The sequence below is a fragment of the Aedes aegypti genome, chromosome 3, assembly GCF_002204515.2.
Source record: "Aedes aegypti strain LVP_AGWG chromosome 3, AaegL5.0 Primary Assembly, whole genome shotgun sequence".
Lineage (NCBI taxonomy): Eukaryota > Metazoa > Arthropoda > Insecta > Diptera > Culicidae > Aedes > Aedes aegypti.
In genome coordinates, this window is record NC_035109.1 from 110,592,165 (window position 1) to 110,618,604 (window position 26,440).

Sequence of the window (26,440 nt, forward strand, 5' to 3'; positions counted from 1 at the left end):
GTCAAATCTTTATTATTTATGAAAATATCAGAAACGATCAAAACAATGTTTAACTTGGGTTCCAAAACTGACCAATCATAATGCTTTCTTGCCGGAGTTGTCAAATTAGAAATACACAAGCCAAATAAGGTACATGACAGTGGAAATAATATGGAAAACGAATTATTTCTTAATTAATTAACTCATTACGCGTGGTAAAGATGAAAAATATATGAGTAAAATTTTGAAAAAACCATGTGCTCAGGTGGGGTTCAAACCCACGACTCTTGTATGCTAGACGAGTGCTTCACCAATTGAGCTACCGACACTTCCGAATTAAAAATCCAACAGTTCACGCAGTTATTTTTATTATAGTTTTTTTTAACACATTCGGACGATTGATTGAATGGAGGTGAATCATGTGAATGTTGTTTACAAAGCGCTAAGCGATTCATTCAAATTTTCTCTGTAACAAAGTGTATTGTCCCTTTAGGTTACAATTGCCGGTATGGCCAAAACCGGTACCTCTACCCTACGCAAGGAGACGCTGCAATGAAGAGATTTGATTTTCCCGCTACCACGAAATGTGTGTTCTTGGTGCGAGCAGTAGAATGGGTGGCAGACCGCAAGTTTTCCGACATACCTACACATGTTTGACGAGTTTGTTTAACCTTCTTCGGTGACACGATTCCATCAACGGGAAAGTTGGCTGGTACCGTTTGGCGTCTTTTGATCTAAATGGTTCGGTAAAGCGACTGCAGACAGCGTGTGGTTTAAGTCTAATGAAAATCCAAATTAATTTACAAGAAATCGTTCCGGGATTATTTGCTTTGTGGACGATGGATCAGAGTGGTGTGTCTATATGTTGGGTTTGTTAGAACATAATGTTGATTTTTGAAAAACTGTATATTTGTTTTGTATTTCCAATGTTTTGAATGGTACTGTAACAATACGTTTTCTGGGTAGCCACAACACCCCCCCCCCAAAAATGACGGATCTCCTCGTAGATTTTTTCAAATCAAATTAATATCAATTGCACTGTTAAGTGAATTCTATTTCCTACGTTCTACATTGGTTAACTACACATTGAACTTTGAGACAACTTCCAAGCCTGATTGACAATCCCACTGAGAGCCGAACCATACTGCCTCCACCTCACGTACTACAGTTTGCGCTCGCGCACTTAATTGGTTTGCCAGTAGCCATCCATCCATCCATCAGGGGGCGGTTGTCACTCTGTGACCTCTAGCAATTCATCAACCCCACGTTCACCCCTTTGACAGAGAGGTAACGAAAACTCGTTGAAGAGGGTAATAAAAAAGAAAATCACCTCCCCTTTGAGCATGAGTGAGCATAGCAACCCGCAATAAACCGGTACTTTAAATATACACCTATGACGACGCACAGCGGTTCAATTTTTTTAAAAGCCAGCAAAAACTCAATCACGTTCTAAGTTAAAAAAAAAATACAAAAACAAACAAGGAATCTAACTCATCGATTGAAAAAAAAAATCTCTTTTACCAAAGTTTGCCTCATCATTTTTTTTTATAATTTTAGTGCCCCAAAATGTGTGAAACACATAAATTTGGTTGAAACTTTGTTTTATGAAAACCAAAACATGGTAACTATGCTCAAAAAAGCGTGTGTACCCCTCATTCGTTCTCCCCAACACTTATCATGAACAAAATATTAAGTATGCGTAATTTTTGCTATCATTTTTTTTTAAATTGGAACCACTTTGTCACGATAGCTTGAGGGGTGTATTATGCAGATAGTGATATATGAAGTGGATCAACGATGGATAATAAAATTTGATTATGACACGGTAATGTACAGAGACTTACTTTCTTGGTAGGTCAATGCAACTAGTTGCTTTGAGCTGTGTGACATACTCCGTTCTTAAAAGTTGTTCTGTTTAAATTGTCTGCATGCTTATGAATTATGGTTTTGCTTTGCTTCTTTTACGAATAAGTCATGATTATCTCTCAATAGTTTAACAACGCCGTGCAAAATTTGCAACTTAAATTGAATTATCACCCAAGTCGGAATCCAAAACGTTGTGATGTGGATGTGAGAATTCCATCACATTCAAGAAGATAGTACCAACGCTTAATAATTGAGATTTATTTCCGTCGTTAATTAGATTGGTCACGATTTGCAAGCCAACAGCGCTGCGGCAGAAATCAACTGCTCTTGATAAGCCAGGGGGTATTGTGTTGCGGAGATACGCATGCGGCCATCAGAGTGAAATGTGCTATTGTCGCAATCAATGGTCGCAATTGGACTGTGGAAGAGAAACATCTGCTGCGCGCAATTGCAAATTGGATCGAGATAAGCAACACATCTCTCAATCGAAAGTTGTATTTGCATGATTCGCGCTAAGTACAGATCTATACGAATACAGTGAATTATATCAGCAGCAGATGTTTCAAATACATTAAGATCTATAAGAAGATCTTGGCTGATATGATAATTGTATAGGGAAAGTGTACCAGTTATGGCTATAGTGGTTCTCTATTTGGCCATATGGGAAATTTTGATAACTTTCACATTTTAAATCTTTTTGAATGTTTTAACATCAAGATCTATCTTAATTCTAACTACTACAATACACAACATTTTTCAAAATTTGAAAACATGAAAGTAATCACGTATGGCAAAATAGGGAACCATTATGTCCATAACTGGTACACCTACCCTATTTAAGGTAGAGAGATGCGACAATTTCTTCAGTGGATACGAGTAACTGACACTGAAGAAAACTGCAAGTGGTAGGGTAAGAGCTCCGGTTTTGGCCAGCCTAAGAGAAAATATAAATAAAAAATATATGGGAAACCCTATTTATACTACAAATATGTCAAATGCAAGCTTTCTATTCATATTATGTATGGAAAATATCGGAACTAAGCTAAAACCATTTTTTCGCTTTGAAAATCTTATTGGTCAATATAGGCCACTAGAACCAGTTTCGGCCAGAGATTTAGTTTTGGTTCCCAAATTGGCCAATCACATTGATTACTTATGAGAGTGGCCAAATTAGGAGTATCCTGGCCAAATAAGGGGTATGGAAATAAGAATTATAAGGAAAACAAATAGTTTTTCTCGAGTTTTAAATTAGTTTGGACGAGTGAATGAATGTTCCTCTATCATGTGGATGTGACCTACTGTGCACATAAGGTTTCATGCTGATTGGCTATGTAAAACGGTGTATAATTCACTATGGCTACAACTGGCGTATGGCAAAAACCGGTGCTTGTATCCTAGTTGAATTACGCGTATTTGTCAAAGATAAGCATTTAGCGCGGAATTAGAGGTACAAGTTACTCCATTCTACTTTTTAGTTTCTCTATTGAGATTCTACTCAGAGGATTCGAATACATTAAAAAGAGATATGAAATTTCTTTTTCTCTTTTTAATGTATTCGAACTGTTGCGTTGGTTCAACCAAAAGCAATGCATCGTTTTTCGAAGCAGATCAAAACACATTCACTTTTGATGATCAGCTTGAACTGCAAATATATTTATTTATTAATTTATAATTATTTCAACAGTATTTTAGTACAATTATCATTGCTTCCTTATGCCCTTTTATTTGGTTTCGCACCTGGATTAAATTTATCTACTTCTGAAATTCACTCTAGCTTCTACAGTTCCCTTACGATCTGTCATTCTCACGCACTAAACAATGTTAGCTATAATCTACACAGTTCGAACGAAACGTGTAAATTTCTGAGACATATAATGCACATAATTGGAGCGTGGTGTATCATGGATATTTACATGATATGTCATCTAAACTTCAATTATATGTCATGTAATACATCAGGATTCTGCGTGATCACGTGACATATAACACATATTTACATGATTCCAGACTTAAATTTACATGACATTATGTTTACATCACATAAATGAAGTTTACATGACGTGTAATCTTCATTATTTTTAACTGTGTAGGGTAGCCAGCTAATCCCTGCGCGCCAACACGAACCCTCTGAGCAGAATCTCAATAAAAAAAACATACGAGTAGATTTGAGTACCTTGTCCTTTTAGTTTCTATTTTATAAACATCCATGGTATCTTGTTCTATGATGCTTTATCGGCGGTATTTTTCTAAACAAAACGTAAGTCCATACTTTTAGGTGAAAATAATAAAAACATGATGAAACATTTTTTTATCAAAACAATCAATAGTGAACGGTGCAGGGTCATTAGGACGCTACGGTGAATTCAATAGAGTTCTGTTAAAAACTTCGTTAAATACATTCGTGCAGCATTTCTTCCAGGAATTACTCCCAAATTTCTACAGGTATCCAGAAGGTGTTGCTCTGAATTCTTTCAAAATCTTTCCAATGAATTCTATCAAAATCATGGCTCCAAATACACAATGCACGGGTTATCACTTGTTGCAGGGATCCCTTCGTAAACTATTCCAAAAATTTATATTTTTTCCCGTATATACCCCTAAGTATTTTCCAAAGAGTTCAACTAATGATTATTTCTTAAATTATTTCTGAACATTCCTCTTGAATTAGGAATTACTCTCGAAATTACTGTAAGAATTGATTCAGGAATACCGTAATCCGGGGGCAAATTGATCACTGGGGTGAATTTGATCGGGTCGGTACCAAATAGCATTTCCTTTCAAAGATGCTTAATACTTCGTTTCCATCACAAACATTCCATGTTTTCTAGTTTATAGATGTCTAATGATGGTTTTAAACTATTTCATTTTTATTAGGGTCAGTTTTGCATAGAAATATTCACAGTTTTTGAAGGTGTAAGCAATACTGTTGGAAATATCGGCACTAAACAATCTGTTGGTGCAGAGCCTGCATGTAAACTTTGAGTGTTTAAAATATTGTGTTAGCTTCAGTGTGAACTGCTGAAATCATTTTTGAAATCGTTCAGCATTACAAGAATAGTTTTTTTGCTCATAAAACCGTTTTTGTTGAATAAACTGCTTGTTTCAAGGGAAATTGCATTGCAAAAAATCAATTACATAAATTGATAGAGATCAATGAATTTCTGATTTTACCGAAATAAATTTGGCAATTTTTGAATTCCAAAGAAAATCATGACAAAAAATTGTGAAAAAGTGATCAATTTGCCCCCGGATTACGGTACTTTTAATGTATTCTCAGAGACCATATCAAGTTTTTTTTCTGAATTCTATCAAATTACCTATGTTTTTTTATATATCCTCAAGATTTTTTTTGAAATGGTAAATTCCATGGGAGTCAGCCATCAGTTTTCCACGAATTCTATTAAAGATTCTACCATCGATATCTTTCCAGAACAACAGCAATTTTATCAAAAGTTCTTATAAAGACATCATTGAGAAAGACTTCAAAACCTTTTTCACTATTTCCAACAAAATTCTTCATGACAAAATTTCTTTAGAGATTTATACATCCGAATTCCTACGCATTCTTTTTAAAAGCTCTTTCAAAATAATTCCAATAAATTCCACGGGAGCTCGTCTTGGAATTTTTGTATATACTGAATTCCAGAATTTCATTCAGAGATTTTTATACTTTTTTTTTCAATAATTCTTCGAAAATTCATTCAGGTGTTGCTTAGAAATATCCAGCAATATGAAATAAAATGTAAAAAATCCTTTGAGTTATTAAGACATTTTGTTGTGTTCATATATGATAGCAAAACCAGAGATAAAGCATTAGATAAAATCCCGGAAGAAAAATCACTGAAATTATTCCTATTCCTGGACAAATCAATTCGATACGTGCAGTGCGATCAACTTCGAAACCTTCCTTGGAACATCGGCGAACTTTTTGGAAGTCCTTCAGACAACTCAAGGGAAAGTTCCTTGAAATTCTACGAGAAGTCTTTCAAAGAAATTTCTTCATTCTGATTTTTTGTAAAACATGACTGAATTCAACAATCACAAGCTAATTAAAAAAATATTAATTATTATATTCTGAAGAAGCTTAACAGATATTTCTAGGAGTATTGTAAGGATAAGATCCAAAAACATTGAAAGGGAAATTACTTGAACAATCACTGGAAAATTTTTTGAGGAGATTCTTTGAAAAATTCCAGGAATGATTCATGAATAAATCCTTCGATAATCTTAACAATTTTGGTGGAATTTGACCATCAAAACCATAAAAAATTGGTTTAAAAATTCCAGAAGGCGTACAGTTACTGTAAGAATGTTTGAACAAATTTTCGGAGTAGTTCTCAGAGGTATCTCTGAACATTTTCATTAGCAATTTCTAGAATAATATTTTGAAGAATAACTAGAAATATCAAAAGAAAAATACCTCCAAAAACTAACAAGGAATAAAAACTTTCAAAGTGATCTCACAAATATGTGATTCTCAATAGAATTCCAGGTGTTACTGCTGGGGATTTTTTTTTTTATTTCCGTACGGGTTCGGGCCGAAAGGTCTCAGATTTTCATGAAACTTTTTCCACAGACAGGGCTCGTCTATATATGAATAGAAAAATTGAGAAATATTTATATAATTTTCCCGGAAAATTCAGTTGGAATTTTTTTGTTTTCTCCTGACACTACTTACTTTGAAAAATCATAGCTCAAGAACGAAGCATCATAGAAACAAAGTTTTTTTTTATGAAAATGAAAGCAAATTTTCTCAGGAATAAAAAAAATATTAACTGGAAAAAGTTTTCCACAAAATTTTTCACCGTTGAGAAAATTCGTAAAGAAAAGCCGGAAAAACTATGCTCCAACTCGTGGAAAATTTCAAAAATATATTTTTGAGAAGGTAATTTCATAAGCTTTAATCGCTGATATTTTTGAATTGTACTTTTTTTTTCGTTTTTGTGTTATGGCCAATTTTGTGGAAATTGACCATATAGGCCTTTTCTTTGAAAACCCATATTTCAATCGAAGCATCGGAAAAACAAATATTTTTTATCAAAGCAATTGCAAATTTTCGAAAACATCTGGAAAAAAAGATATAAGATTGGTTTTAATGAAGTATAAGTCGCAATGGATGATATTTTTCATGAAAAATTACACCTCTCAGAAAAACTGAAAAAAACTGTTTCTGCCTCAATTTTTCATTACACTGAAAAGGGATTCTTTTTTTTCTATGGACCAGATAAGATTATTATTATTATTTTTTTAATTTTATTTATTCAATTATTCAGTATATAACTTACATTTTCATCTTAATACTATCTATTTTTTAACCGGAAAGATTGTCTTTGGTTGCTAACACCAGAAGATTTTCGTTTCTTTGTATTATTAAGAACAAAGCATGCTGTATTTTCTTGGTTTTCATGTGCATCTGAGAATTCACTAGCAAAAATGCTTCGTTCGTCTTTTGGTATAAATGAATGATATATTTTTGTTCCAGGAATTGGAACAAGGTTAGAAAATCTTTCCTGAAGAAATTTTTCAGCCTCTGAATAGTCATTTTCAGTTGCATAGATCAATTTCCAATCTTTTTTAAATTGGTCTTCACCTTTTGCGACACAGCCCAGTCGAAAAATTGTTTGGCGTTATTAATTTCTGCTGACTTTCTAATACTAGCATCTCTAGCCATTCGCTTAATGTCAAATTTCAAAAATGTATGCAACCATGAAAATGATTTTAAAATTAAAGCAGAATGGCACTTTTTCCCAACCTCACATGGAAAAGGTCCTTGTGATGGTATTGGTGGCAACATTAAGCGAATGGCTAGATGGTAGTATTAGAAAGTCAGCAGAAATTAATAACGCTAAAAAATTTGACAATGCTGACCGAGTTCAAGAGAAAATACATGATAATCATTGAAAATATGCAGTAGAATTCCCGAAGGTGTCATCTTAGATGAATACTTGGAGGAATCCTTATGAACTTCTCAGACAGTTATTAGCTTCTAACTAACACTTGAAACAATTGAGTACCTTGAGGTGCTACTTGTGATTTGCTTGTAGAAATAAGAGATACTCCTATAAGTGATCCCTGGAAATAAAACCTGGAGTGATTATTGAAGAAATTCCTTGAAGAATCGGAAGAAAAACTTCTAGATAAATCTCAGGCAGAACTCCTGGGGAAGATAACTTGTCAGATCCTTGGCATGAACCTTTTGCATTCCATATTAAATTTATGGCAGATTTTTCCATAGATTTTATTTTTTTTTTCCTTGTCTGTAGAGCCTTTTACCCACTGCGTCCAATAATTAGGAATATTGTGGTATGACCCATATTTAATTTTGTGCTCATCAAATATCCTCTCACAATTGAGATGTGGTGGACAATGGTTGATGGAGCACGTTATCCCAACTAGGCTCAACTCGTTTTATAAAGTTTATTACCCTGTTTGGATTGCATTGCCAAACTTCGGAGGGCTCCAATAACCCTTTTCCAAATATTGACAACCTTTGATTGAACAATGCTCCACAGCTGCAAAGCAAGTGTTCAGCGGTTTCGTTTTCGTTCAAACAAAATCGACATTCTGAGAATTGGATTTTTCCAATCTTGTAAAGGTAATATCTGCTCGGGCAGTGACCAGTCATCAGACCGGTTATTACCCTGGTATTCTTTTTATTAAGATTTAATATGGCCCGGGCTTTTGACAGACTGGGTCTAATAAATCTTTTCGCTTGCTTGGCTGTATCCGTGGCATTCAAATTAGTTTCTACCATGGACATTTCCCAAGTTCTTAGTTTCATCCTAAGAGTACTCTCAGGAACTCCACAAAAAGGTTCAGGGCCGACGAAGCTCGAAGATAGATAGATATACTTCGGACAAATGTAATGGCGACTCTCCGAATGATTTTCAAAATATTTCTTTAACTGGCAGAAAACTGGTTTCAAACTGGACTCCAAAAATTATTCAGAAAATATTACCTGACACTATTTTTTTTTATAAATATGTATGCCGGAAACAATCTTTGTAAGCAAAATAGTTGGTTTTATTTAAATTTTCCATGGATTTGGCAGGGGAGGAGGGTCAACGGCCTCCCCCTACCACCCTCTGGCTACGTCCATGGGACCGCATGAACACCATAGGAAAGGATAGGAAGAGTTGGGGTAGGGTATAAGGAATTAGAGAAGATTCAACACAGTAATGCGATAAATGCTGGAAAATGTAAATGTGCTGGTTGCAACTTAATTTGAGTTTTAAATTTTGATTTAAATTATTAATATTTCATTTTGAAAAATGAAGACGAAGAAGTTGTACAAGCAATAAAGAATGATGCTAAAAGGCTGCTGTTAATGGCAAGATGCGACGCTTTAGGAGCTTTTGAAAATGATTAAACATGTCTACAAATAATACAATTCAATTCAAACTATTTGTTATCATCATGATAGAAAAATATTATTCGGTGCGCTGATTGACAGTGCCGATTTCTATAAACAAATATTTGATATTATCAGTTTATTTGTTTGTGTGATCCATGAGATAATTCTTATTCATCATTATTGTCTACATACGACTTTTTTAGTACAGGGTGTACCATCTTTTACGGTATGTGAAACTTTGTGAAAAAACAGCCACATTCAAAACATTTATATCTAATCTGAACCTTTGCAATTTGTTTGGACTATTTCATTGAACAACATGCATTTTTTGGTCGAGGCAAAATTAGTTTTTTTAATGCATTTTCATTACACTTTAGAACTTTTTGGAGGGTGCTTTGATGACTCCGGTACTAGGGTCTGCCTTGAGCTCGTGAATGGTTCAAGATTTCCTGGCATACATTTTGCTTTTCAAATAGCACCCGATTAAGTTCAGGAGAGTCGAATCTAGATCCCCAAATTTATATCAAATGTTCATTCTTTCCGACATCAGATATTTATGGAATTTTGCAGTGAGACATGGAGCACCGTCTTATTGAAGCCAGCAACCGCCAATACCTTCTTTACGAATTTGCGAACAAACATAATGAGCCAACATCCAAAGGTATCGATTTCCATCGACTGTTTTGTACTGTTTGAAAAAATTGACCCATTGAATTGTTTGGTGCGAACGCCGAGCCAAACATTTAATATTCGATCATAGAATTGCGCTTTATAAATCTCGAATAAATTTTCTGCTCCTCGAATGTGGCACTTTTTGCTTATTAATGCAGCCAGATTAATGCACCCTGTTGATATCGAGGTCAATATCGAGATTTTCATGGCTATGAAATTTGAGTTAACACAGCTTAGCTTAGCTTAGCTTAGCTTAGACTGACTACACATATCAATGGTTGCTATTCTGTGATTGATCAAAGTCAGTGAAAATGCACAAAAAATCAACTAGAAGTTCGGCTGGGATTGGCCATAATCTTCTTCAGTGTGCATTATTCAGTACCTCTATTTATACAGGGTCAATAACGGCGCCGGCCATGTCCTTGCAGTCAGGTGGGATTGGGGGAAGGAATGTTAGTGTGTAAGCTTTGCTATTTGGAGACCGTGTTTGCCTCTGCATCTCCACAAAGGTAACTGGGAGGGATGTTGGTTAATGGGGAGGATCGTTGGGTCACAGGATTCACTTGTATAAGCGATTAGACCATGATAATTAATTATTTGTGAGATATAAACATGCTTATATGTAAATATAATATTTTCGTTTGATATGAACAATTTCTATGTAGAGGAAAATTATGCCGACACTTGAGGTGACGACCCATTCAAAGTTTGTTGAACAAATACCTAAATGTAACATTCCTAACACTCTTATTTTCATGCCGACACTTACAGTGACGAACTATCCAAAGTTTGTTAAATAGAGTGAACCTTTCGCAAGTCTACACTTGTAGTGTCGAACCATCCAAAGTTTTTTTAATTACAAAAATAAAGATAAAATTAAAGGTAATTTTTTTAATAATAATTCATGAATCAGAGTCGACACTCACAGTGACGAACCATTCATAGTTTGTTGAAAAATTGAAGTTATACATATTTTAAATGTGCAGTCATACATATTTTATAGATTAGACATAGTAGCATGAAACGAGCTCACCAATTGATCCGTCATTCTTGACTGAGCAGCAACAATCCACTTTCAGATCCACTCGTTTGCTCGGCAATATAAAAGCACTCAGAGAAAATAGGCGCGCGACCCGAGATCTTGCCATCATCGCCTGCCCGCGCAAGAGCAAGTGTCAAGGTCGAAAGATCAAACACTACTAACGGACAGCGCACTTTTTCACTCCTATCTACTGACGCGCGACATGTTTGATCCAGCCCTCATCGCCCGCCCCCGCAGGAGCAAGCGTCAAGGTCGAAGGATCAAACACTACTCACCTATGAAATTTGAGTTAACACAACTGCAAAACTATTATCATTTTGAAATGTCACTATATTGGTGTGTTATTCCAGTGTAAAGCTATTCATGGTTATGCTTGTAGTGAATTAACGTTTCCAAAACATGTCCTACTAAGTCGATCGATTAATGACTGTCAAAGTTATTCAATGTGCACATACCGACATAAAATATGGCGCACCCTGTACTTCTAAATCAGACGGTGTTTCTATTTTTCGACTTATTTCTTTGTTTTACACATAATTATTTTAAATACTGATTTGAACAAACCCGGTGCATCCACCTCACCGTGTACAAATAAAATTATTGATCCAGAATTTAAAAATTTAACATATATTGCGATTATTTCTCCCGTTTTGTTGGGTTTTGTGCAGAATTTTCTCACGTTTGTATTGCATTAATTTTTGCAAATATGTATTCAACTAGAAGCGCCACAGTAAATCAAAAGTAGCGGACAAATACTAAGTGAATAAGACTTGATTGACAGTATTTAAACGCATTTTCATTGATACACAGCCAAACCTCCCGGTAAGGGCAACATGCAGTTCTTTAATCGGGGCAGTATTTATGCACAATTGTATTGTCTTGCAAGCGAGAGTCATCCAAAACTCGCATGTTTTGATAAGTATAAGTATAAGTATAACACGATCGAGAGAACTTGTGAAAAAAGGGAGCAAAAATATTGAGAAACAAAAAGCCATTGGGATTTGAATATTATTTTTTGTGGTGAAAAATGAAGCTGCTGGTAAAAGAGTTAAACTTCTACTGTAGGAACAAAAGTTAGCCAATACCACTATTACTGGAACAGTACTTTATAGATCTTGATTTAATTTTACCGTGAAATGGTATAAAAAAGCTTTCAAAAGACATAACTAATGAGTTGAAGTTTGTAGGTACTTTTTTTTAATTGTTAAATATTCATAAAATTGTACAATCAATTTATCTTATTTTGATAGAAGCGTAATATTTTTCTTCTGTGATAATAACTAAAGTGTGATATCAATCGAAAGGTTATCGAATTCAAGTCTATAAATAAAACAATCAAACGCATATCACTTATTTATAACGATAGCCATCGCATTTAACCTCACGACCAATTTGACTTAAGTGGGCAAACAAATTATTCTGCTGCATGTTGCGCTACTCCCCATGGAGTGAACAGAATTTAACGCTGGGAAACAATCCGTCAAAATGCCGGCCGCTAGCCGGGAGCATCTACAATCAAAGCAAACCACTCGCTGGCTCCACCCTTTTAGTAAAAGCAACGTGTGTCCGAATATTTAGCTCTGGTAAATTGAAACCGAACAAACGCGATGAAATGAGATAAACATCAACTCGGTCTGCGTTTGTTGAAAGTGGAAAGTGCACCAAAGTGGCGCTACTTCACTGAAAATTTGGGAAAAACCTCAGATTGGGACACTTCGCATACGATGAATTACCAACACAACATCAAAAACAAACCCTACCAACCAAAATTGTGTGGGAAACGTTCTATCTAGTACAAATTAAAGCCATTTTTGATGAACTTTAGGCTAAAAATTGGTTCATTTCCACCAGTTTTGCTATCTATTCATTAACACAAATTTCAGACATGTTTCAAAAAGACCAAACACAAATTATATATAGGGTGAAATAAGGTAATTCAGAGATAAGAAGTTTGTTTGGATTTGATATTTACATCTTAAATAAGATCTATAACCCATTTTGAATTTGTTGAATATTGACTAATCTTTGTCTTAAAACAGAGACATCGTTTGTTTGCCGTTCATAAATATATTACTGTTTTATATTTGCTCAACTTTTCAAATCTCTGTATGAAGCTGCCAGGGAGGCGCAAATTATTTTGTTGGTTTTTGTTTTCCTTCCCGAACCCAATCACCATAGAAATATTATCCAAGGTAAAGGCTGTGAAAATAAATTTAATGGATTTTTGATGCGCATTTCGGATGCAGCGGTGTAACTTTGGAGCACGTGCCTCTAACGAGAAGGAAACCACTTCAACGAGCGGTGTGCAATTAAGTTGTAGTACCGTGTAGTCATAAAATTTCAAATGGAATCTAATGTATTGGACCCTTACATTATCCTATTAAAAGAGGCAAGCTGAATTTAAATCATGTATTATAAAATTAAAACAGGCATTTGAGTGCAACATTTAATTGTGTTATCAACCAATTACCCGTAACGAATCGAATTTAAACTATGAAATCCCAGTAGCAAACAAGCAGGCGAACATTTAATGTTCCATTGTTCTAAAAATAGAACTTCTCTGTGATCTTAATTGATTGCCTCTATTCACATGATCAAATCCCGGTCATTAGCAGGTGCTAATTTCCGCTTGATCGCAATCGTCCGGTAAGTACTAAATGAATGAAATCATTCATTTGCCTCTGTCCAGTAGCACTATAATAGCGAAATGTTCACATTCTAATCTCAATCGGATTCTGCATTACCGGACGGAACAGCGAGCACATACTACTGCTGGAATGCAGTCCATTCAAGATTGTATCAATTGATTCAGAGCGTAGCATTCATTCATTGTACAGTAACTTAGTAACAGCTTTTTTTTCTGCTAGGGTCATTAGTAATTTTCAATTGACTCTTGCACTGTACTTAATGGTTTGTAATGTGTCAAATAACTGGCTGTCTATCAAACCAGTGGTGTAGTCCGATCGCTTTTTTAAGAGAAGAGAAATTTTTGGGCACGAATAGAAATAAAAGGATTTCAATGGAAAGTACGGGGAGAATTTCATCCAAGGATGCAATAGACAATAATGAAAATTGCATCGAATATGGATCAACCCAAAGTATCTTAATAAGATTTACAAATATAACACCTAAAAAGACAAAAGATGTTCAAAACAAATTCACAAACAGTTCTTAAGTTATTTTTTGCGAGAATGTTGCATGCAACGCACTACATGCAATGCATTCATCATTATTCTTCGCTTTTAGGTGGATGCCTGACCGGATAAATGTTTGCTTTCGCGATTCAATTAGTTTCACTCAACCGACAACACGATGACAAGTGTGCGAGCGCCAGTTTTTGTGCGGATCCCACCATCCACGGCTGCACACCCAACCAACTACCCGAGCAAAGATTAATAACAAAATTACAACAAATTTTTGCGATCCATAGGTAATGCACATAAGCGTGGTAATGCAGCGTGATATTTCATGGATGTTTATCGCAACGGTTGTGCTAGCTTTCTCTGAACGCCAGGTTCCCGAAAACCCCTTTTCCCCGAATGACTCGTTTTCCCGATGCAGTTCAAAAGAGTAACGTAAGATATATAATATCAAACCATTTGAAATCTAAAGGATTAATTTTGCTTTTTAAAAAAGACATAATTTTCTAATTTGGTCTCAGCCTTTGCTCGGTAATCCATCTATCATGCTGTGTATATTCACAGTCCTATTTTTCCTAGATGACTTCCTGTGGATGATGATTTTGTGGCATAGGGAATATAGGGATTATTATTTACGTTCTAATGGCAAGAATATGAATAACCTGCTTTGACTTATTTCCAATTAAAATCTAAATCAATCTTCCCTTCTCCATTTCTCTCGCAGTGAAGATGTTCATGTCGAAAAACTCCTCAGTTGATCCACCGTCGGCGCCAATCTCGCGGGAAAATGAACAGCATTCGACAGCAGCGTTGAACCTCAACACCTCATCAGCCTCAGCAGCACTGAACAACAGCAGAAGCAGTAGCACCAACAACAGTCCAACTCCGACCCCAACCTCAAATAGCGCCAGCAACAGGATGAAGAACTCCGCCACAGCCACAGCCACCCCCAACAGTAGTAACAACAATAATCACAACAACGTCCCCACCAGTGGCAGTGGAAATAGCAACCGTGGCAAAAAGACACCCCACGGGAAGCATAAAAACCCCGACGAGGAATGCGACATCATCGGGGACCTGATAGGCGACTACGGCAAGTGGCAGTTTGTGATGACCTTCCTGCTGTCGCTGTTCCAGGTGCCCAACACGTTCCACATCTACTCGCCCACGTTTCAGGTGCGTTGTGTTTACAGAATGTTAATATTATCTTTCTATACCGCCTGGGGTCCATCAAGGATATGTGGTAGACCTGTTCATATTTGTGAACATATCTGGAAATCTACCGGTTAACCAATATTCTGAAATATCATGCTATGAACGAAGCATGATAAAATTTTTAGCTTATTTAACCCTCTTTCAAAAATACATATACCAGAACTCTATCAAGGATTTTTACATCGATCTCTATGGAGGAATCACTTTGGACATTTTAAATAAAAGTTCTTCTGGGGATATCTTTGGAAACAAATGTTTAAATTCTTTTATTTTTTTAAAATTTGCTTACGATTTTGCATATTAATTTTTGGTAGTATTCTTAGACATATTCACAGATGATTTATAGTTATATAGTTAGGGGCCTTCCTTAGCCGAGTGGTTAGAGTCCATGGCTACAAAGCAAAGGCATGCTGAAGGTGTCTGGGTTCGATTCCCGATTGGTCCAGGATCTTTTCGTAACGGACATTACCTTGACTTCCCTGGGCGTACCTGCCACACGATATACGAATGTGGAAAGGACAACTTTGGCAAAAAAAGCTCTCAGCTAATATATATATATAGAAGTGCTCTTAAGAACACTAAGCTGAGAAGAAGAATTTATAGTTATGAAAATAAAAAACCGACGGAAACTTTGGATGAAGTTCTGAAAAAAAAACCTGAACTACCCAAGTAACCAATAGCATTTGAAAGAGCATTTTATCTGCATTATATTCGTCTGCACAGCACGGTATTAAATGCTAAATTATATATGCTGGTAGTGCTGCATTAATGCAGGTTTTGGCGAAATAACGGGCTCTCTAAGTACTACACTTTTTTTTTAAATTTCTTTATTTATATCATTCCAAACATTACATTTATTATTTCTTATATCTAGGTGTTCTTTGTTATTAGACAACACTATCATCCTAATTTGGTAAAACACATTGGCGTAGCTAGGATTTTTTTCTGGAGGGGGTCTAGGGGGGGCCTAGCAAATACTTTTTTACAGAAGTAATATCGGTCGCAATAATCACGGTTTTCACAAATTTCGAAGTTTTATCAGATTTGTATTGATTTTATTTATTTGGTATTTTATCTCATATCAGCAAAAATTGATATTTACAAATATCACTCATGTGCCACAAATGAGTGATATTTGTAAATATCAATTTTTGCTACGGAAAAGATTCATTCGTTTTGTAATCCAGTCAAAAATCCTTCAAGAGTTCTAGAGAAAAAAAAACTCACAAGGAATGTCATATGTGATCCTTCCACGATTTTTTAAGGTATTCAACCATGTGCATTGAATTCCTGCGAGAATTTGTTCATGAATTATTTTCGTACTCTTCAGTGCATTTTCAAGAATTACTTTACCAGTAGCCACTGAGTTTGTCTTGCGATTCCCATGGAAAATCATTCACAGACTTTCTAATCCCACTAGAAACATCACGAAGGATCTTTTTCAAATTGCTTTCAAAATCTTATAAAGAATTCCACCAGAGAATGCCTTAGAAATTATTTTTATCATTTCTCCTGTAACATCCTCTCGTACTTATTAGATATAAAATCCAATTGTCAGTTTAAAATATCCTCCATTTGTTAATTTACAATTTGCTAATGATTTACAGGAATAACTGATTCTTCAAAAAATAGAACACAAAATTCTAGGAATCTCACCACCTTCAGTTTTTTCAACTATGCTTTTGAAGTTCTTCCTAAAGTTTCACTACAGGATTGTTTGAAAAAATCACAGCATAAATTATCCAGACTTCCTTAAAAAAGATGATTCTTTCAGGCAGGAATGGGAAAAATCTTGAAATTCACTCTACAGTAGCCAAGCAAAACAAATCACAGTCAGCAAAGCCAGTGAAATTCACGCACATCGCTGCGTTAGGCAAAAAGCCTTGAAAATAGCAAAACACCCGTTGCTAGGGGCAACCCAGCATTACTGTAGAAAAATGTTCTATTTCCCGCTGGATTTCCCGCATTTAGAGCCTTCAATGACACTAATGGTTTAGAAAATTCATGCACCCTACATAGGCTACTTGATGAAATTCAGTTTTTTGAACTACTGTACTGGAAGAGCCACGTGATTTTCGAGAAATTCAAACCTACTACTATTACCATTCCCAGCACTGCTTTCAGGTCCAGGGATGGGAAAAGTACTGTAGCAAACATTTACCGCCTCTACTTTTACATGTTTCTACACGACGATCAAAATCCAAAGCAAACCATGACCGTTCAAAACAAAAAAATGTCACGGCTCTTCAAAACTGTAATCTTCTTCTTCCCAACGTTTTTTCAAACCCGAATGCGAAATGACTCGAGCACAGTGGTGACACGATTTTTGCGGTTTTCGGGGTTTTGACTTTTCGCTCGGTAAAGGCGGCATTAAATTGAACTTGTTTATATGTATCGCGACAGAATGATTGTGCTCTTGCTGTTAGTACTAATAGATTTCAATTAATTGAAAACACAAGCGAAATATTAGCGATTGAATTATTTAACATTTATTTCAATCATTCACCTCGGGATGGCTGCTCGAAAACGATCATAGTGGAGAGACAAAAACATTCAAGCAGTGTGTGAACCGTTGGCAGCGCAACGCCTGATGGTATTGATGCTGCTGCTGCTTTGTGTTTTGGTTGACTGGCAGAATCGATGAACTGTGGTAATGAGTGATCACAGTTCCCAAAGCCTGTTCAGGTCTCTAAGGACTCTAAGGATTCCTCGTAATATTCCACAAGAATTTCATAAGCAATTGAAAAGAAATCAATTGGGAAAATGTTATCCTAATTTCTCACAGAAGTTCTCCGCATATCTATGTGCATTTTTTTTCACCGATAGTATTTTTTTAGATTTCTCTTAAATAAAGGAGCAACATCCCGCATTCCTTCAAAACTCTCTCAAAAAATTTTGTTTTATATTTTTTTTTTCAAAAAATGCCAAACTAAGAATTGTTTGAGGTACTCTAACATTCCTGTTTTGTCAAAAACTCTTCCGCAGTTTTTAGTTATAAATTTCCCGAGTAATTTGTTCAGAAATTTCTTAGAGAATTATTTTCAAGAGATTTTTTTCTTATAACCGCACTAACGATTTTTTTTAATAAATTTTGGAAGAAATTTCCATTAGATCAGATCGAAGATTTTGGAATTCATTTTTGAACATCTCAAAAAAATTGTTCAGGAGTTCCATCAAGTATTCTTTTAGGTTCTAGAAATCACTGCAATTTTTTCTTAATGGTAATCTCAGGATTCTTCCATAATAACATTTAAAAACTTATCCACTCTCCATTTTTTGGTTCAAAAACTACTCCAGGAATATCTCAATATTTTGAGGGATAGTTTTACAAAATCCTCTACAGATAACTTCATATCCAATTTCTAGAGGAACACTTACAAAAAGGGTTAGAGAAAACTTTGTTGGTAATTTTTTGAATAATTGCAGCTTAAATATAATTCAGAAAAAATTACCAAAATTCCTGTCGTAAAATGCAAGCATTGAACCGTAGAATTTCTGAAACTTGTCGACAATGTACCTCACAGAAAAGCTTAAGTGGTCTTTGTCGGATTTGCTACAAAAATTCTCGTTCTTTTGTATTCGTCTTTTATAACAAAAAATGATTTGTGTTGAAACGGATGGAATTTTTACTGAAGTATTTATAACTAAAATCTTACAATATTGGATAAGATTGAACTCCGAAGTTTCATGATACGATGGTAAACATATTGATGCAGAAAGTACTAATTTTTCCAACCTTTAGAAATTTTCACAAACTGTTTTGAAGGTTATATTAATAATTATTTTGAGCTACTGTAAAAGTTTAACGCGAAAATATTGACGGCATTTTTTCAAGAACATTACCGAAGATATGTTGTGTTAAAATTCGTTTTGTGTTAAAATTCGTATTTTAATGAATTTAAATCTTAGGGGAAACTTTTCCATTAATTTAAAAATTTGTTCACGAATTTCTGATAGACTTACAGAAATCAGCAACCGTACGTACACTCAGGCAAATGGACTATCGATAAACATAAGAACCCCTTATGAAAATTCGCCACAATCGGGTTGAAATTCATAAATTTATCTTATGAAATCAAAATTTGAAAACAAAAATAAGAAATAAAATGTCGCGGTAACCTGGAACCGAACCAAGGACCTTGTGATCGAAAGGCTCGTGCGTACACCCCGCGCCTATCAAAGCCTTGGTGAATGGTGATACTAAAACGATACATAAAGCGTTCGTATTGCGATAATCATTCCATGGCAAAATGTATGAATTTCGATAGTCCAGTTCTGCGTGTATAAGAGCTCTGTAATTTTTCAAAACTCTCATTATCTCTCTTTGAGATTCTTTAAAATGTTTCTTTATGGAGTATGGAAAGATTTTTGTACGAAGTTCCTCAAAGCATCATGCGAGAAGAAACAACAAAATGTATAAGTAGGTAGAACAATAGATGGGCAATGGTACAATGAAAGATAATTTATAATCTTTTCTTTAGAGGTAAATTACTGGATAGTTTAAACCTCTCTGATGAATTTACAAATTAAACATATTTCTCAAGAAGTTATATTTTCATCTGGTTCAGAAATTATCCTTGGAATCTATTCTTCCTTTACTTCTGGGTTTTCTAGAATTTTACCGGAAAACCTCTAGAAATTCCGCCTTCGTATCGCACAAAAAATCAAACCATAAATATGGATTCTGACATCAATTGATAGCATTCTGACATCAATTGATAGCATTAGTAGAAGTAGTAGATTAATACAAATTTCTTTATGAATATCAATAAATCTTTTCTCTCTTCCCAGTTACCTTGCTACATGTTTCTCTACAGATTCCTTTACCGCTGGAATTCACAGAAGAATTTATAGTAGAACTTTCAGCGAAATATCTTAGTTTAAGATTTGACAGAATCTATGATTTTTTGGAGGAATTGTAAGGGAAACTGAACTTTTGAATGATTAAGTAACATTGTTTAGGTAATTCCAGGAATATATTTCGGAATAAATTTGCTAATAAAAAGTGGACATAGAAAGAATGAATGTCCACCAGGGAAGTATGAACCATTCCCACAATATTATTAGACTAATTTCCAAGAGATTTGATTATACTAAAGTTCTATAAAGAACATCGAAGAGTTTATTTTTTTGAAAAATTTTGCTATAAATAATAAGATTTCTTGAAAAAATATTGTTTAATCAATAAATTTATTCAAGCGAATTGTCGATTTTATTACATTTTTCCACAATAGCCATTGATCTAAAGAAAACTGGGCTATGTCGAATTTCCTTGAAAGTTAAGCCTTATTTTTTGTTAAAAATGTTCGTCATGTATTGTCTGAGAAATTCCATTAGTAATTTTGTCTATTTCCTCAATTATTTTTTACGGAGTTGAAGTTAATGTATGGATTTCTTTAGTGAATTCTTGTAAGGGTGATCATCATCACTGAACACTTCGAGCAGGGTATCCTAAAAAATATGAGAAATCAGAATGCAGTGAATATGTTGCTTTTTGCTGAAATAGCATCATTTGCATTATTCATAAAACACAAATTCGGGAATTGAATTTCCAGGATATTGATGCTTTTTTATACCACGGTATTTTTCGCAACGGAGATGTCTAAAAATTGCGAATATCGCATACAACAAGATGCTAGTTCTAACAGTAATCAATTGATCGACAGCCTGGTGGATAGGCTTTCGGTTGTCGCGTGATTCACCGAAGTCAGAACCACGACGCTGATGCTGTGTGTGACAAGCGAGGTTTTCTCACGATAGATACAACAACATAAAATATCTATATTATATTTTTGATAATAAAAAGAGTCATGTTAAATTTGCTTCATGATTAAATTGTTTTTTTTATTACTACATATCAAAAATTCTGGGGGGGGCCTGGATGATTCTGGAGGGGGCCAGGCCCCCCTTGGCTTCACCTGTTCCTACGCCAATGGTAAAACAAATCTAAGATTTTATTAACATTTTGTTAACAACATATTACATTCCATTTGCCGTAGCAGTTCAGATTTTTTACAGGTGAGTTGATTTCACCTGCTTATAAGAGAAAAAAAACGCTTCAAATATACTTAACCTAACTTAACCTAAACATATAACGCATTAATCGTGGCAATAGAAGATTGTAACGATTTTTGCCTGAAATTATTGATTATTTTATTTGACATTTGTTCCAATGTTTCAACATTGGATATTCTATGTAATTCATTGGTACTATAACAGGGAAGAAGCTTCAGAATCATTTTCAAAATTTTATTTTGAATTCTCTGCAGAGCTTTCTTCCTGGTATTACAACAGATAGTCCATATTGGTACATCATACAACATGGCTGGCCTGAAAATTTGTTTGAATTTCAAAAGCTTGTTCTTAAGACAAAGTTTTGATTTTCTATTAATAAGTGGATAGAGACATTTTACATATTTGTTACATTTGGCTTGAATGCCCTCAATGTGATTTTTGAAAGTTAAATTTTTATCTAGCATGAGCCCTAGATACTTAACTTCATCTGACCAATTTATTGGAACCCCTCTCATCGTGACAACATGTCTACTTGAAGGTTTCAAATAAAGAGCTTTTGGTTTATGTGGGAAAATTATTAGTTGAGTTTTGGAAGAATTAGGAGAAATGTTCCATTTTTGCAAGTATGAAAAAAAAAATATCTTAAACATCCGACTACAGACGACACGCAGGCTTCGTCCTTTGTCGGAGAGGCCTGTGTCATCCGCAAACAAGAATTTTTGACATCCCTGAGGTAACTCGGGTAAGTCAGATGTAAACATATTGTATAATATTGGTCCCAAAATGCTGCCTTGAGGAACACCAGCTCTTACAGGAAGTCTTTCAGATCTGAAGTTCTGATAATTAACCTGAAGTGTACGATTTGACAGATAATTTTGAATTATTCTAACAATGTATGTTGGAAAATTAAAGTTTTTTAATTTTACGATCAAACCTTCATGCCAAATACTGTCGAATGCTTTTTCTATGTCTAGAAGAGCAAGACCAGTAGAATAGCCTTCAGATTTGTTGGAACGGATCAAATTTGTTACACGTAAACGTTGATGAGTGGTCGAATGTCCCTGGCGGAATCCGAACTGTTCATTGGCAAAAATTGAATTTTCGTTGATGTGGGCCATCCTTCTGTTCAAAATAACCTTTTCAAAAAGTTTACTGATGGAGGAAAGCAAACTGATTGGACGATAGCTAAAAGCTTCTGCAGGATTTCTGTCTGGTTTTAAAATTGGAACAACCTTAGCATTTTTCCATTTGTCAGGAAAATATGCTAATTGAAAACTTTTGTTGAATATATCAACTAAAAATGATAAGCTACTTTCTGGAAGTTTCTTGATGAGGATGTAGAAAATTCCATCATCGCCAGGAGCTTTCATATTTTTGATTTTTTAAATAATAGTTCTCACTTCTTCAAAATCAGTCTCACAGGCATTTTCGAAAACGTTATCTTGATTGAGAATATTTTCGAAGTCCTGAGTAACTTGATTTTCAATTGGACTAGTAAGTCCTAAATTAAAATTGTGCGCGCTTTCAAACTACATAGTAAGTTTTTGAGCTTTTTCGCAATTAGTTAGTAATAATTTGTTTTCTTCTTTCAATGCCGGTATTGGCTTCTGAGGTTTTTTCAAGATTTTAGATTATTTCCAAAAGGGCTTAGAGCCAAAAAAAATTTTTACTTATTGCGAGTCAATTTTCGCAAGTCAGTTTGGAGCAAATTAACTTGCTGTCCAGAGCATTGAAAAGGCAAATAGGCAGCTATGAAAGTATATTTACCAAGTTGTGTTTCAGCTGAAACACCTAAAGTTTCAAAAACTTTAGTTTCAAATGACGAAAACAGTTGATGTTTTATACGCCTATGAATGATGATTGCAACTCCCCCACATGCCCCATCAATTCGACCATTACGATAAACAAAAAAGATAGGATCTCTTTTGAATTTAGATCCAGGTTTTAAATACGTTTCGGTAATAACTGCTATATGCACGTTATTAACTGTAAGAAAATTAAACAGCTCCTCCTCTTTACCATTCAGAGAACGAGCATTCTAATTAAATCATACAGTTTTTTCAAGGATTTCTAAGTTAGATTCCACCAATATTTCTTCTACAAATAACTCTAGAATTTGCAGGCATCATCAAGGTAACCCGTCAAAAATTGCCCGAGAAAATTCTCCTGATTCCATTAAAGATTTGTCCAGGGTTTGTTTTCAGTTTTTCCTATAGTTATGTATTCCAGCAAATGTAATCCCTCTAAGAATTTTTTAAATATTTTTACCAATGATACATTCAATTGAATGCCTTCGAATATTTTCTCTTGAAATTATTCAGGAATTACAGTTGCAGTGATACTGTCAGTGTTTATTTTCGGAATAAATACAAAATTATTTCCAAATTTTCTTCTAACTTTTATCAATTTGTTTTCTTGGTAAAGCGTCAAAAGATTTTATTGGACGTTAATCCTAATATTTTGTCTGGGATGTACCATTTGGGCGATTCAAATATTAAAAATGTTTGAAAATCCAATCTCCCATATGCTTTCTACCATCCTTACCATAAAAATAGTGTTCTGTGAAATTTTCAGCTTTCTAGGTGGTGATTTGAAGGTGGCCCAAAGACAATGTAGGTTTACATGGAAATTACTGTGGAGAAATTTTGAAAAATGTTCGAAACACGCTTGAATTGTAATGTAAGTAGAAACTTATCATCCCACATTGAAAACTCATTCTACAAACCTTAATGAAGGATGTTGCTGAAGAAACAAATCCCTTTTGAGTTAATTTTGTTAGTGTTTTTTGTACATGTTTGCAGGGCTATAATGCCATAATAAGCTAAATAATAGCAAACAAACTCATGAATATCTCTTCTGCTATCCGTCGGAATGAATTTCTCTCTTCAGCAAATATCTCTATAATGGTTTGAAGAATAAGTTTTTACTATGGGAAAATAAGTTTGTACTTACATGACAGTACTAGCGTGTTTGGAACATCTATTAAAATTTCTCCATAGTAATTTCCATATATACCTACATTGTCTTTGGGCCACCTTCAAATCACCACCTAGAAAGCTGAAAATTTCACAGAACACTACTTTTATGGTATGGATGGTAAGGAACATATGGGATATTGGATTCTCAAACATTTTTAAATTTTGAATCGCCCTAATGTACCATACATATTCCAGAACTCCATCAATGGTTTTGCCATCGATCTCTTTGGAAAAATTTCTTTAGACATTTTTAACGAATTATATACGGCATATGCGGGTTTCTCAAAAGTTGAAAAAGAAATGTATAAATTTGTTGGAACGTTTTCGGAGTTGTTCAAGGAGTTCTCTATAGCACGCTGGGTTTGTGGTTAGGCGAGCTTAATGCTATTGTATTAAGAATTAGGCATTAGTTACAATTCCGAAAATTTATGTAATGATACAATTTCAGGACTTACATTTGGTCTCACAGTTTTAATTCGGTTTAGTTCTACAGGATGACGGTCTAATAAACGATAATTTACGATTTCTTGGCTCTGCCTGCTTGTCTAGAATACAAGGAATAGTTTTGAGAATGATTGCGCAATTAATAATTTTGGAATTTGGAATAATTAAGAGATTCTTAACAGTTATTTTCTCATTAACTGTTTTTAGAATTCCTTTGAGCATACTTCCAGATTTTGTTTTAAAGAGATTTATATATTCACTTTACACATGTTTGGGTTAAGGTTCAGTTTCGAGCGTTTCGGTTAGCACACTATAGGAACACTTTATGGCAACTATTGGTACAAGTAAGAAAAGTTTTAGCAGTTTTAGTGATATTTCATCAGTTTTAAAGCTATTTGAACGCATTACTTATATGCGTGTTATTAGTCAAAGTTTAAGTCAAAAATAAAATCATTTTGATTTCCGAACTACGAAAAAATACACAAAATTCCAAAGTGTACCCCGTCTTAACGCGGGATTGGGTATTATAGGGGTAAACAACCTTGTATTTCAACATTCAGAAATTATCAAGATTTTATAGATGAATTCTAAATGGTACCTTGAGAGATTTTTTTTGTTTAATTTGTATAGAGGTTAGAATTAGACAGAAATTCTCATATGAAATCAAGGATAAACTTCTAGATTGTTTTTCTAGAGACAGAACATTATCTTGAGCTGTTGCTGTGGGCTTGATGGAGAAATTTAAGCCAATAAATCATTAGAATGGTTTTTGAAAAAAATCCTTGAATAATCTTAAAAGAAATATAAAGTGGAAAATAAAGAGGAACCCCAGAGGAATATGTGAAGTTTTCAGACTTTTGGACCCAAAGATTGGACTCGGAAAAAATGCGACACTTTGTTTTGGGTGTAACTATTTATCGCGAAGTTAAAAATAATGAAATTTTGGGTAATATTACTTTAGAGTGTTATGTTTGTGTTTGCAAAATTTTATCGCGATCTGTCAATTAGTTTTCAAGATGCATTCGAAACAAGAAGAGCTACGCCAGCAAATATTGGGCACAGTGATCGATAATCCTGGTCAATCGCACAAATGGATCGGCAAAAGGCTTGGAATCCACCATTCAATCCGTGTCCCGCGTTGTGAAGATGTTCTAGGAGACAAAGACCATCGAGCGGCGCGCTGGAAGTGGCCGACACCCGGAAACGGAATACCCAGAGAAGGCGCGGAAGATAAGACAGTACTTTAAGAATAACCCAAATCTTTCCACCCGTTGCTGTGTAGTTTCCGGCTTATAGAATAGAACTACGGATGACCTGTTCCGGTGGTAAGAGTCACCCAAACGGGGTAACCCCAATTCAAGGTGTCAAGCGAAAAACCGTGCTGAGGAATGAATGGTCGAAGGGGTGAAAAAGATGTTCGGCCATTAACGGAGCCTGTGGGGTACCTGGGCACCCCTCACAGTATTTTGTCCCTTACCGCGTTAATGCAGGGCTCTGGCGTGGTGGACCTCTTTTCCCGTGCTACTCGTGGGATTCAATAATGAGTACAATATCTAATCAAAATAATAGCAGTAGTGCAGATAGTAGCAGTAGTAGGGAAGGGAACCCCTTCGCAAGAAGTGGGTTAGCTAGGTCTCCGTTGAGGAGAGAGGCAGCAGTGCACGTAGTGCCAGTGCTGGAAACCATATTTCATCCCCGGCTAACGCATCGGGTGAAGTTATGAATGGAGCGTGGT

General features: G+C 35.0%; 1 protein-coding gene across 9 annotated transcripts in view; it reads left to right on the forward strand.

The window, feature by feature from the left end:
* The window catches only part of LOC5564866 (organic cation transporter protein), a 294,930-nt gene that overhangs the window by 225,086 nt on the left and 43,404 nt on the right, over window positions 1–26,440 (forward strand). For 7 of the 9 annotated variants that reach the window (XM_021855313.1, XM_021855315.1, XM_021855316.1 and 4 more), the window contains one exon: window positions 14,778–15,229. In XM_021855313.1, the coding sequence (XP_021711005.1) occupies window positions 14,778–15,229 (452 nt within the window). The remainder of the gene's footprint in view (window positions 1–14,777; window positions 15,230–26,440) is intronic. The other 2 variants (XM_021855321.1, XM_021855320.1) reach the window with 1 other exon arrangement.